General features: G+C 44.5%; 1 protein-coding gene across 1 annotated transcript; it reads left to right on the top strand.

Annotated features, from left to right (window-relative positions):
• The first annotated feature begins 6,819 nt into the window (after nucleotides 1–6,819).
• On the top strand, nucleotides 6,820–8,309 carry LOC100304287 (uncharacterized). Its single transcript, NM_001165729.1, has one exon. It carries the CDS (start codon nucleotides 6,929–6,931, stop codon nucleotides 7,952–7,954), a length of 1,026 nt encoding a protein of 341 aa, NP_001159201.1. The 5' UTR covers nucleotides 6,820–6,928; the 3' UTR covers nucleotides 7,955–8,309.
• The last annotated feature ends 5,160 nt before the right edge of the window (nucleotides 8,310–13,469 follow it).

A 13,469-nucleotide genomic window follows, 5' to 3' on the forward strand; every position in this document is an offset into this window, starting at 1 on the left:
AATGTCCTGATATGTTGATAGCAAGGACTGGATATTTTCGTAATAAGTCTCCAGTTTTAACCTATAAAACAACAAAAACAAGATGTGTCAGAAGTGGATTCTCATAAACCCATACTGATTTTCCTGATCTGCATAAACAACAAGCAATTGATGAAAAATACATGATCGAGTAGAGCTATGCAAACCATCATAATCCACGGTTGAAGAAGCATCATCCTATATCAGCTAAAGCTCATATGAATGTGTTTCCTCTTATGCATCACCATACCAAGACAATCTCTGTTTCCAAACAACAAAAAAGGGGAACCCCCATCCATTAGTAAGAATGGCAGCACAAAATTGGAGTTGAGTAAAACCTAGAATGACATGACACACATCATGTATATTTTCTCACGTTGCTGTGAAACTGCACCTCATCGACGTCGTGTCACTGGATAGTGTTGGTGGCCAGCGTCGCCACGTCGACGACGATAGAGCGTAGGTTGACTTTGATCAAATAATATCGATCGAAGATCCTAGTTCTAAAAAGTGCACACAAAATTTAAGTTTTGAAGAAACCATAACCTTCCTTCACATGTAACGTGATTGACGCTTCTAACTACCGATAGTTGGAGTTGGGCAGCAGGATGAAGATTTTCCTAGTTTTATATCTAGATTTATTATAGAACAACATTACATGACATAAGTTAGAAAGAAAGGAACAAGAAACATTACCTGATCAGGATCTCTCCAAGGTTTCCAGAGAATTGCCCATCAATATAATCCTCAGTGTAGGCAAGCTACACAGTAGAAAAAGAAGGCATCGATGAATTTTGTATGTCATTTAGTACCAATTGATGATTAGCTATTCATCTAAAATGTATTCAATAGACGATCACTCTATTAGTACCACAGGCAAACTATCAAATTAGTACCTAGAGATTCATATAGGACTTCGCCGAAGTAAGATAACCTGGTAATGTACTTGTTAGAGTTTCAGTTTGATTAAGAGCAGTAGTAGTTCTAGCAAATAAAATGTTCCAGTTCAAACTGGATACAAAAAGAAAGCATAAATTATAAAAAAAATGGAAGCATGAGGACAATATATATTGTCTACAGCTGCCTAGTGTTCTATTATTAATTAAAAATTCTTGCAAAAAGAAGTAGTGCCATATAAAACTTGTGATGAAAGCACAATGTACCTTTTCAATTCTTCATTAGTTGCAGATCAAGATCATTAACTCTGCTAGAAATCTTGCGCACTTCATCATTCTTCTCATCCAAAATTATCTACAGAAGAAATAGTTAATACGACCATCGAGACTGGATTTACACATAATAAGGATAAATGATAAATTGTGCAGATTCAGAGTTAAAAGAGCATGTGGCTAATGATGACTTGAAGGATTTAGAAACTAAAAGAAACATTACCAGCTCGTTGACGGAAAACTTGTCAATGTGTCCAAAATCAATTATCTTGTAGACAATGGTACAGAGCATAAGGAATTTGATATGATTCGACACATATAGTTGGAAAGCTCGAAAAGTGCACTCGTCTGTGTCATCGACTAAATATTATAAGTACATTAAGATAATCTAATGTTGACTAAAATGCATCTCGGGTGGGGCACCAGAAAGTGCGGACACGCTGGTCGGTAGGGCTAGGTCCCCAAACATTGTCTATGGACCCACTTGTCTGTAAAGAATATTTCTGTAGCAATACACAAGAGAAAAAATAAAAAATGAAAAGACGTCAGCGCCACACTGTAAGTCTGTTGCTTCAAAGTTGCAAGCCAAAGAGCACAGACAGATTGAGCAGCTCTCAAAGTTGTAAACTTGGAGTTCTTTATACTCCATCAAAATTGACCGCAACTTCAATAATCCTTACTGCCGTATAGTTGTTTTTAGTGCTGGCATGGACTAAAAATCTTAGTAGCCGATCAAAACCCAAAAAGGGAAAGAATTGGAATTACCAATTCCCATTGTAGCTATTCCTTGACTTACTGCTAGGCTGGAAATTCCGGTTGTTGTTCCCTTTGCTGCAAGCAAATAATCCATAATCAACAACAAGAAAGATACTACATATAGCCTTTATTATATTCTTGGTAGCCTCTCTGAAACTTTATCTTGGCCGCCTCGAGCTTGGCATTATTCTTTGCGAGCTCAAGCTTTGCCCAGATAGAGTTCGCGTCAGGTTGCTGCGCCACCGGTTTCTACAGACAGATCAAAGCAGAACCTAGATTGATCTTTGTGGCGAGCGGTTAGTTCAGGCACGAAAACACCTTAGACACAACCGACTGTAGCCTGCCTTGAGCTGGAGAGGCGTCCTCTTGATGCTGCTGCCTTGGCCTTGCCTCCATCTATTTCCAACTTCCTTATGTGTAAGGTTAACTGATTGGAATTTTCCTTCATTTGAATCTCGATAGATGAAACAGAGCAAAAACATTGTGAACCAGATTAGCAAATTTCAATCCTCCTTTTTGCATGCAGGAATAGAGATCAGTCCTCTTATTTAAAAAAGTACATATGGAATATGAAACTAATCCAGCTGGACAAAAAGGTTATCTTTATTTTAAAAACATGTATGTTCTATTCCTGCAATAATATGAAACTATTCCAGTTGTCTAAATATAAGTAACTATTAGAGACCAAACTATCTTTTACATCCAATAACTATCAAGTTTAGTGATTTTTTTCTAGAAAACTATTGGAGAGTCTCCACAGCTGCTGCCCCTTCCTCCTCTTCCTCAGTTCTCCCTAAGACCCGACCATGCCCTCCCCGCCGACGCCTTCGGCCGCTTCGGACTGGCGCTGCGTCCGGTGCACGTTCCTCAACCCTGACAACTCCGACTCCTGCGAGGTGTGCGAAGCCTCACGGCCAGTGGAGGTCGACATCGATAGCCCTGTCGTCGTGGGTACCGCCCTCGCGTTGGTCTCGCTCAAGCGGAGCCGGAGGAAGAGGGAGCGCATTGCGTCCCCCCACCCCAGCAGTTTGGGAAGAATAGGGAGCGCGGTGCGTCGACCGATGTGGTCGAAGTTTGCGGCGGCGCAGATTTGGGCAGCAGGAGAATGGCGGCACGAGCTCATGTTCGGGGGAGGGAGGGGGTGCCTCGCGAGCGGGGCGGTTGCGCGACGGCTTCGGGGCTTGTGGGCAGGATCGAGGAGTGGGACATTTGTGTAGGATCGGACGCCTTAGATCACAGAAGGATAGAACGGGCGGCTGAGATTGTCTAACGGCAAAACGCAAAGGAGACAGGCTACCCCCTTGCGTTCTCAATAAGTAGTATATAGAATAGGTGGTCTTTTACGTCTACACCCGCAGGATGTTAAGCACTCGTTGGATGATCGATAATTGAAAATAATTAAATAAAAGCACCACAAATAACAAGAAAAATACATATAACACTCGTATTCTTAATATCTAATGGCAGAATTTTCTGTCAACACCCGCTGGATGATTGATAATTGAAAATAATTAAATAAAAGCACCACAAATAGCAAGAAGAATACATATAACTATCTACACTACCGAACTGGTCGTCGAGTGTCTCAGACACTAGGCGAAGTCCTTTTTACACTCGACAAAGTCTTTGCCGAATATTACACTCGGTAAATATTTTATCAGCAAATGATTTTTTACCGAGTATTTTTTCGGCACTAGGCAAATACTTTGCTAAGTATAAAAAACAATCGAAAAATTAAGAATCACAAAAAAAACAGTAAAACAATTTTTTAATTAGGGAAACAACACCAACCATCACCATTGCCCGACCCATCTTCCTACCATTTTCACCATATTTGAACTAAATTCATGTGTTTTGTGATTGATGAGATTCGAATTCATGTGTTTTGTTACCGGTGAGATTCAAACTCGTAACCTCTCTCTTGTGTGCATCCTCCTCTACTACTACACCACTATATCACTTGTGTCTATATTACGTTTTTCTTCTCCATGTATTATAACAAACCCAGAGTAAATTAATTATTTGAGACACTAAATTAATTCAAATGAAAATGTTACCAACTGTAAAGTTGCATAACTTTTCAAGATCTACAACTTTCATATGATAGTTTCTTCATCCGAGGTTGTTTACAAAAACTTCAAACATATTTTTCTATGACAAGACGATTTCAAATCAAACAATTGTCAATTATAAAGTTTCATAATATTTTAAACCCTACAACTTATATTTTGTTGGTTTTTCCATTTGAGGTTGTTTCAAAAATTCTAATTTTAAAATTCAAACAAACTTTTGCATGACACGATTATTTCAAACCAAAATGTTGTGAACTATAAAGTTTCATAACTTTTTAAGTCATACAACTTTAATTTTGGTGGCATTTCCATTTGAGGTCGTTTTGAAAATTCGAATTTTAAAATTTTGAAATCTAAACATAGTTTTCGTTGGCAAGATGACTTCAAATCAAAAAAATTGCCAACTACATAATTCTATAACTTCTCAAGATCTACAAAGTTTATTTTGATTGTTAGGTCATTTACTTATCCCACATGTTGGTTCTAACATTTTTCATAAATTTTATAAATCTCTCTTGTAGTTTTATATAAACTACGAGAGAGATATAGTTTTTATGAACAAATTTACTTTTATTTTGTCATATGAAAAAATGATCAAAATATAGATTGTACATCTTTTAGTTGAAAACTTTTTCATTTGCCAACTACATAATTTTACTTTTATTGCCAACTACATAATTTTATATAAATTTGTAGTTGAAAACATTTCCGTTTGAAATAATTGACTGCTTTAAATTTGAATCTCAAATTTAAAAACTTTAAACATATTTTTTCTATGACAAGATGATTTAAAATCAAATAATTGTCAATTATAAAGTTTCATAACATTTTAAGGCCTACAACTTTTATTTGGTGGTTTTTCAATCCGATGTCGTTTGAAAAATTCAAATTTTAAAATTCAAACAAACTTTTGCATGACACGATGATTTCAAGCCAAAATATTGTGAACTACAAAGTTTCATAACTTTTTAAGACCTACAACTTTAATATTGATGGCTTTTCCATTTGAGGTCATTTTGAAAATTTGAAGTTTAAAATTTTAAAATCCAGACATAGTTTCCGTTGCCAAGATGATTTCAAATCAAAAAATTGTCAACTATATAATTTTATAACTTCTCAAGATCTACAAAGTTTATTATGATTGTTAGGTCATTTAATTATCCCGCATGTTGGTTCTAATAGTTTACTGCTTGAAAATGTGATTTTAAATTGTTTTTGCCTATTGTTGAAAACAAAAGAAAAATCTTTGTGGAGTGTCAAAGAACTCGTGTGGCCGAAAAAATACTCGTCAAAACATTTGGCACTCGATAAAGAACTAGATTCTGGTAGTGTATCATACCATATACAATTATTTGGAGAACAATACATATTGCAATACCAATTCACATATTAAAGAAGTTAAGTGAGTAGATAACTAATGGTTTCAATGGGCTGGACCAGACCATATGATGACTCAAAATTAGTATTCTAGACCCTATTGAGCATACATGGATAAAATGTCACTCACGGATCCAATTTACTACCTCCGTTCATAAATATATGACTGTTTTCGAAAACTTTGACCACTTGTCTTATTCAAAATATTTTTTTTTCAAAAATGTAAAATTTTAAGGTAAGCACAAACTACCTTAAGTGATAAACAAATCAAAAAAAATAACTTATTTTTTAATAAGACGAGTGGTCAAAGTTTTTTATAAAAGTCAACGGTGTCATGTATTTATGAATGGAGGGAGTACCATATTATGAATCGAGTGAGGTATAGACCCCCCAGACTCATACCCGATGGATGTGAAACCCGTGGGCACCGTGTCCGTGGGTGCGACTACAATCCCTGATCAGCTACATAGGGTGTGTTTGGTTGTAGTGACAGAACATGATGAGATAGAACGATCGCTTAAATAAGGTTGTTTGGTTCATTATTGTCCAAGTTATCTCTCAAAATTGGAAGGACGTATCTGTCCTGCCTGTTTGCAGCTGTCCCGCAACCAAACGCATCCGTAGACATTCGGTGTGGATCCTTTCCGAGATGGGAGCATCAAACATTTATTTATGACGCGTATCACAGATGACCTCCACTGTGATTTACCGTACGCCTATAGCTATGCGTTTCTATCATCTTCAAGGCCAACATCCAATGCATCCTAGCTAGCTTCATGTTAGAGATAGCAAAGCGTTGGGAAAGGGAAAATCCCTGTGATTCTAGTATTAATTCGAAAAAGATCTCGAACGATTTTGGCCTGCTCCAGCAAAGATATCTACTGCATATCTATCTCTAATTGTAGCTACGTTTGGCTAGCTGTTAATAACGAACATTATTGGGCTGCAGTATCACTACTGTGAAACGACCTCTTTAGAGATATATATAGATAGCCAAGCATATATCTCTACAGCCTGCTGCTATCTAGCCTGTGCTGGCAAGCCTAGCGTTGCTGAGCGAGGCGAGGTTAGCTGGATGGGCAGCAAAACCAAGAGAAGTGCCCGTAGTTTTGTTTTCCTAAACAAAACAAAGCGGTTAGCTCCCAAGGCCAACGCATGCACGAAACAAGCATGGAATGGAGTAGGGGGGGCACGGCCGTGGGCGCAATCAGACATGTCAGCGAGGGAGACGTGGGCAGCACCAGCGCAGGCCGCGACCGCGATCAGGATTCAGGATCGGACAGACCGGGACGACTCCGCTGAACACCCCGCCGCGGGGCCCACCCCTGGGCAGGCCAGGCCAGGCCAGGCCCCACCCTCCCGCTCCCGCCCCCCAATCTACGCGCTTGTCTTAACCCCCACCCCCCCTCCCTGGCGCACCGTCGGCCCGGCAGCACCCGCTCGCTTCCTCCCCCACCCCTTTGACCGTCACGCCCGTCGTCGATCGGGACGCACCAGCTCCGCCGCGCTCGCTCGCCCGTGGCCGGCCGGGCGGCGATGGATCCCGTGGCGGCGGCGCACGGCGGCGGCCACCACTTCGCGCCGCCAGTGGCGCCGTTCCACCACGCGTTCGGCGGCGGCCACCACCTGTTCCCGGGACAGCAGCACCCGGCGTTCCAGCATTTCCAGGAGCACCAGCTGGAGCTCATGGGCGGGGTCCCCGCCGGCGCGAAGCAGGAGCTCGGCGACGACAGCAACAACACCATCAACAGCGCGGGGAGCAACGGGAGCGGCGACGGCGACCAGCAGCAGCAGCAGCAGCAGGCCGGGGGCGACGTCGACAACCACCACCAGCACCACCACCACCAGCAGGCCGCGGTGATGCGCCGCCCGCGGGGTCGCCCCGCGGGGTCCAAGAACAAGCCGAAGCCGCCCGTGATCATCACGCGGGACAGCGCCAGCGCGCTGCGCGCGCACGTGCTGGAGGTGGCCGCCGGCTGCGACGTGGTGGACAGCGTGGCCGGCTTCGCGCGGCGCCGCCAGGTGGGCGTGTGCGTGCTCAGCGGCGCCGGCAGCGTGGCCAACGTGTGCGTCCGCCAGCCCGGCGCCGGCGCCGGGGCCGTCACGCTGCCGGGCCGCTTCGAGATCCTCTCCCTCTGCGGCTCCTTCCTCCCGCCGCCGGCGCCGCCCGCCGCCACGGGCCTCACCGTCTACCTCTCCGGCGGGCAGGGCCAGGTGGTGGGCGGGTCCGTGGCCGGGCCGCTCCTCGCGTCCGGCCCCGTCGTCATCGTCGCCGCCTGCTTCGGCAACGCCGCCTACGAGCGCCTCCCGCTCGACGACGACGACCTGCCGCAGCAGCAGCAGCACCTGCCCCCTCCTCCTCCTATTCCGCAGGGCATGCCCGGAGCTGCCGGCGCCGGCGGGCAGTCCTCGTCCCCGCCGCCCCCGCCGCTGCCATTGCCCGGACAACACCCGCTCGCCGACCAGCTCCCCCACGGCCTCATCAACGGCCTCCCTCTCCCCGCTGACGCCTACGGCTGGGCCAACCCAGGAGGCGGCGCCGGCCGCGTCGCCCCGTACTGATCGATCGAATCCGTCGCCGTACCGGACTCGGTCGATCCGGACATGGAAGGGGAACCAACGCTTGCTGCTTCATCGCCATCGGCGGATCGACGACGACAAGTAACGATGCAGCTGCTGCTAAGACTCAATCCCTCCTCCTTCCCCTTTCGCTTGCCTTCTTCTTCTTCCCCTTCTACTTGCTGCTGTGGCGTGTATCGACGAATTCTCATGTCATGGATCGATGCTTAATTAGTCATAGACACCCCCGGCTCGTACCGTAGCAGTGTAATTTAATTTCCCTTCCCCCTAGTAGCTCGCAGTGTGCTTGGAACTGCATGTCAGTCTGCTGCTAAATTTCCTTTTACTCTAATTTCACATGATCGATGATCCATGACTGCTAGCAGCTACTACCTTACAGTATATATTACCTGATGAGCAAGAGCAATTGCAATTGCAACTGCAACTGCAATTGCATGCATCGCATCCATCTGTGTGCCGCTCGCTGTGTAGATCAGCGCTCAGCGGCGGTGTGTAGAGCCAGGCAGCCAGCACAGCTCGCAGAAGCAATTAAGCTCTTCTTTTTTTAATATAAAATAAGTATAATAATCTGTATGTCTCCCATCAGTCCATGTCGGCCGACCTGCTGGAGATCGAGCCATGGAGGAGAGCTAGCTCTCGCTAGGGACGAAGGAGGAGCTAGCTAGCATCGTGCAAACTGCAAAGCCAAACGAGACCTGCCTGCCTGGGCGTATTATTATATTCTAATCTATGGTCACGGCATCATACATAGCAATGCAAAACCAACCACTTCACCACACACCCAGCTGCGAGCCGGACGGCGGCGTACGTCCGTGTCCGGCCGGCTTCGCTCGCTTGTTCTGGCGCTGCGGATCGATGCCGCTGATGATGGTGACGACGACGACGACGATATGGCCACGTACGTGCGATACAACAGCTAGTAGCACACAACCACTTCACCAGCATGTGTGTATGTGACACACGCACGCGACACTGCCTGCTATATTTTATGCTGTCCCAAGTGTCAAACCGGCCGGATTATCCGAGACCCATATTGGTTCAACGCCGGAGAGCTTCGTTCGTCGTCGCCGTTCGTTGCGGCGGACCACCACTCGCTCGCTAGCTCGCTCCGTTGAAACAGCCATATGTATACACCTGGTGTCTGACGCAGTGATGCTCATTAATTAAGAAAAAATATTAATAGATTCGCTGCTGCATGTATATATATGGTTTGCATTTGAAACCATATATTAATCACAAAAGCACAAGGATATATATATAGATGTGTAGCTCGTCTTTGTATGCTTTGTATTAAGTCATTAGCTAGAAATAAAATCTTTAGTCCTTGTTCGGTTGCATGTGTTTGATTAGAGGGATTAACAGAGATTAAATTCTCTTCTATTCATTTTTTACTATCATTAAATTTAATCCCCTACAATCCACTTCTAACCGAACAAACCTTTGCTGGATCCATTCTTTTGCTACTTAGAAACCACCATTGCATCTTTTTTTTTGCTCGGATTGTATTTGTTTTAGATTATTCCTTGGGGCCTAACATGTCCCCAAGACCAAAGTAACCTAGTTCATATAAGTTGAAATTCTAAGTATGTATCCCCTACCCATAGCTCACGCCTTCCTTCTAGCTAGCTACGACCCAATTGCACATCACTATCTGTCAGGCTCCATATATAGAGGGTGTTTGTTTTAGCTTAAAATTGGATTATGCCATCAGAATCAGCTTCTTGTAGCCAAACGCTTCGCTTCTCACTCCTCTTCTTTGAAAATCGTTTTGGTGAAAATCGTCCAAAAAACATGAACATAGAATCCGTCGAGTCGTCGCGATGTGACAAATCCATCACTTTCTAGATTCCAAATCCTATATACACATTCATCTTCCTCCGCACGTAAGCCCTATTATATTCAGATTCTCCACACAACCAGATTCTCCAGAAATCCGGTTTTCTCAATAAAGTTTGCTAGACAAAAAAAACTGAACCAAACAGGCCCATAGAAATTTATGCGTCCTTCTATTGTTTAGAGGTACGGGTGACACACCGGACATAGTTTATCCAACCGGGTACGAGTCTGAGGAAATTTGTCATCCACAACGAGTATGAGAAAATTTGTCATCCAATACCCGATGAGGATTTACCCATTCCATCTCTAGGGGGTGGTCATGAACACATGAGAGATTTGTATTAGGAGAGGAGAGAGTGAGAAAAGATGTATTGAGGTTGGTGTTGTAGAAAAGTGGAATAGCTCAAATAGCCCGTGTGGCCACACATGCTTGCAGGCATGCCTTTCTCACCAAAAACTACACCCTGTGTGTTGTGTGCATGTGTGTGAATGTGTTTGTTGTCTATGTGGCGCATATAGGCGGGCCCGAGGGGTATTCATCGAATACCCCATTTTTGCTAACCAACAAAGATATTTAAAGGGACCATTAGTTATACATGTTATAAGATAGGATTAAATCAATCTTTTTTTGTTTCCTTTTGAAATTTTGAGTATAAATTGTCTAAATCTTAAGCCCGCCTTTTTTGTATGTCAGCGCGCGCACGTGCACGATGCATGCACATGTGTAAATAGCTATCCTTAATCAAACTAATTTGAGAAGTCTTCAACTATATATATAATACTTAATAGTATAATACAATAGTTAAGAACATAGCATTGTCGATAAGCACATAGTTTGATTAAGCATTGTCGATAAGTCTTCAACTATACATGTGTAAAGTTTTTGTTTCCTTTAGGGATGCGTGGGTGAGGGATAGGAGCAGAACCACGGTGTACGATCTACATTAGGTGCTTATAGAGTAGTAGTAGAAATGTAATAGTTAAGAACATAGCATTGAAAACATACAAAGGTAAATGACTAATAATGACTTGTTCTTATCAATGACACTAAAATTCGGACAAGATGTACAAGTTAATAAGAGAAGGGACAAACAAAAAAAAAGTAAACTTACTTATCGACAATGCATTTGTAACATGAATGCAACATGTCATGAGTTATACTAGCTAGTTAGTTTTGGTTACTTCTTTTGGGTCTTCATTTTATTTTATTTTTTGAAATAGATATAAGATGTCATCATTTTTAATGGTTGCAAATACACCTCGCTCAACATGACATGCCGTCCTAAGATTCAACCGTTCAACATAACACACCATTTCTTGTTCTAGAGCTAGCTGGAGGAGGGGTGTTTGTCGAGTTGCGAAACAAAAACTTTCGGTCTTCGTTGAGTAGAGGTTAGTCCACTAGTCACCTCAATTACTAAAACCACTCATATATGGAGCTTTCGGGAAGAAGGTTTTTCTGTTGGGTTGTTAAATAGGAACTTCAGAGAGAAACATGATGCTAAAGTCTTGGTCCTCTCTTCATCGTGCATTTCGTAACAACTAACTCACCGAAAGAGCGAGATCTGGACTTGCAGACTATATATAATTCTAGTTTTCAATTATATATACATCTTAAAAAAGGTTGGAAAGTTGAAATTAGAAATGATTTTTGTCGGGTGTCTGAGACATTCAGTAAAGAACGCGAGTCTGATAGTGCAGTATAGAGAATTAGAGAAATGCCGACCAGAGCTAGCTAGCTAGGGGGCCAGCTGATCCTAGCTACTATCCTGTGTCGACTGCTTTAATTTAATTTGGTACTGAGTCACACCCGGTGGTCGTCGATGCGCAACATGCCCATGCTGCCGCTCTGCTCCCCGGCCCGTGCGTGCATACGGTATGACACATGCATGGGCGGTCATCAGAGGACTGGGACGATGTGATGTGAGAGTCTCAACTCTATGGCTGGTGAGCGCGCAAACGGCGGTCGGCGGGCGTGGCGTGGCCTGAGCGCAGGTGAGCGATCGAGGGTGCGGCCGAGCGAGGCGGCGGGCGACGTACGGCGTGGGCGCCTGCCGCCTCTTGGGCGGGAGCTTTGGGCGGCAGCGCGCGAGTCAGATTAGATGAAGGATAGATTCTCAGATTAGATGGATCACGGCAGCTATAGCTAGCCTTCGATCTCTCTTTTAGCTTTATTAGGCAACCAAATATATCATGGCTAATTAAACGATCGACATGGCACTGTGTGTACACACACGCCCCCTGTCATCTGTCAATTAAACGATCTCTGATCATGCCAGCCTCGTGCATCGAGAAGACCTGCATATATGCTGCCTGCTATCGATCCGGCGAGTATACTTTGCGACAGCGGCCCCGTCGTCGTCCGGCCGCCGGTCCCAGCGCGGCGCTCTCTGGAAGAAGCACGAAGCACTGTGTGACTGTGGCGTGCATGCATGGCTCGGACTAGGTCACAGTGAGAGCCTGCCCTGCCCCTGCCTGGTGCCTGCTCGTTCGTTGCATCGCGCGGCAGCATTTACCTGCATGCATGCGGAGGGATCATGGAAGGATGCTGCTGCAGAGCGACGACGACGACGACGACGGATGGGTGCGTGCAGCCGTGCAGGTGCGCGCAGCAGCAGTAGCAGCAGTAAAAGAAGAGGGCGCGCGCGGGGGGCAAATGATTCCGGTGACCGCATGCATGCATTGCATGGACGCTGCATGGGGGGGCATCAGGCATGGCATGCTCTGCGCCCGCAGGCTGCTTGCTGCCTTTTTACTGCAGCTGCAACGACGGGCCGGGAGGAGAGGGAGCACCCTTGCCTTGAGCCACTCCTGCCTGCAGTAGTCCTGCACTGCAGCACTCCCGGCCTGGTTACATGCACTTGCAGACAGTCTCTCTCTCACTCTCTCAATAAAGACACGAGAGAGAGAGAGAGGTGCATGGATATATGCATGGCAGTAACCTAATTCTCTCTCTTGGCCTTCTTCCTTGCACAGTGCAAAGTGGTGCCCTCGCTCTCTTTCTCTCTCAATCCTAGGATGTACTGCTTGCCTACTAGCCAGCTAGGCTAGGCTATCATCTCTTGCTTGCTACTGTATGTCTGTATGTAGCTGCAGCCAGGCAGGCCTTCTTAATTCATCTTTGGATTTCTCCTCGTCCATCATCGGTCGTCAGAGATCGAGTGATGATGAGGAAGAGAACAATCGTCCTGCTCCCAAATATTCTTAACGCTCCCCCCTCCAAGCGAACTTACCGAGGGGTTAATGGTAACCATCCAATCCTATCCCTGCAGCTGTCGACCCCCCGGCGGCCTGTGGAGTAAGAAGATGCCACAGAACTACACATGCAATGCAGTTTACTTCACAGATCTGCACGGGTGACACTTGCAGACAAGTGACAAGGAGCTAGTACTTGAGATATATATATAGAAGAGAGCTGAGAGGCCGGCCGGCCGGCTTTGTTCTTTGTTCATTATTCATCAGTAACAGTCTGCAGGACAAGCTAGCGCGCGCTGTTGTTTGGAAACTGATAGAACTGTCTTCTCCATATATATATATATATATATATATATATATATATATATATATATATATATATATATATATATATATATATATATATATATATATATATATATATATATATATATATATATATATATATATATATATATATATATAT

This window comes from Zea mays, chromosome 9, assembly GCF_902167145.1.
Source record: "Zea mays cultivar B73 chromosome 9, Zm-B73-REFERENCE-NAM-5.0, whole genome shotgun sequence".
Classification (NCBI taxonomy): domain Eukaryota; kingdom Viridiplantae; phylum Streptophyta; class Magnoliopsida; order Poales; family Poaceae; genus Zea; species Zea mays.

Excerpts from the sequence above, each read along its gene's own strand:
- LOC100304287 (NM_001165729.1), top strand. The coding sequence starts at position 6,929 with ATGGATCCCGTGGCGGCGGCGCACGGCGGCGGCCACCACTTCGCGCCG.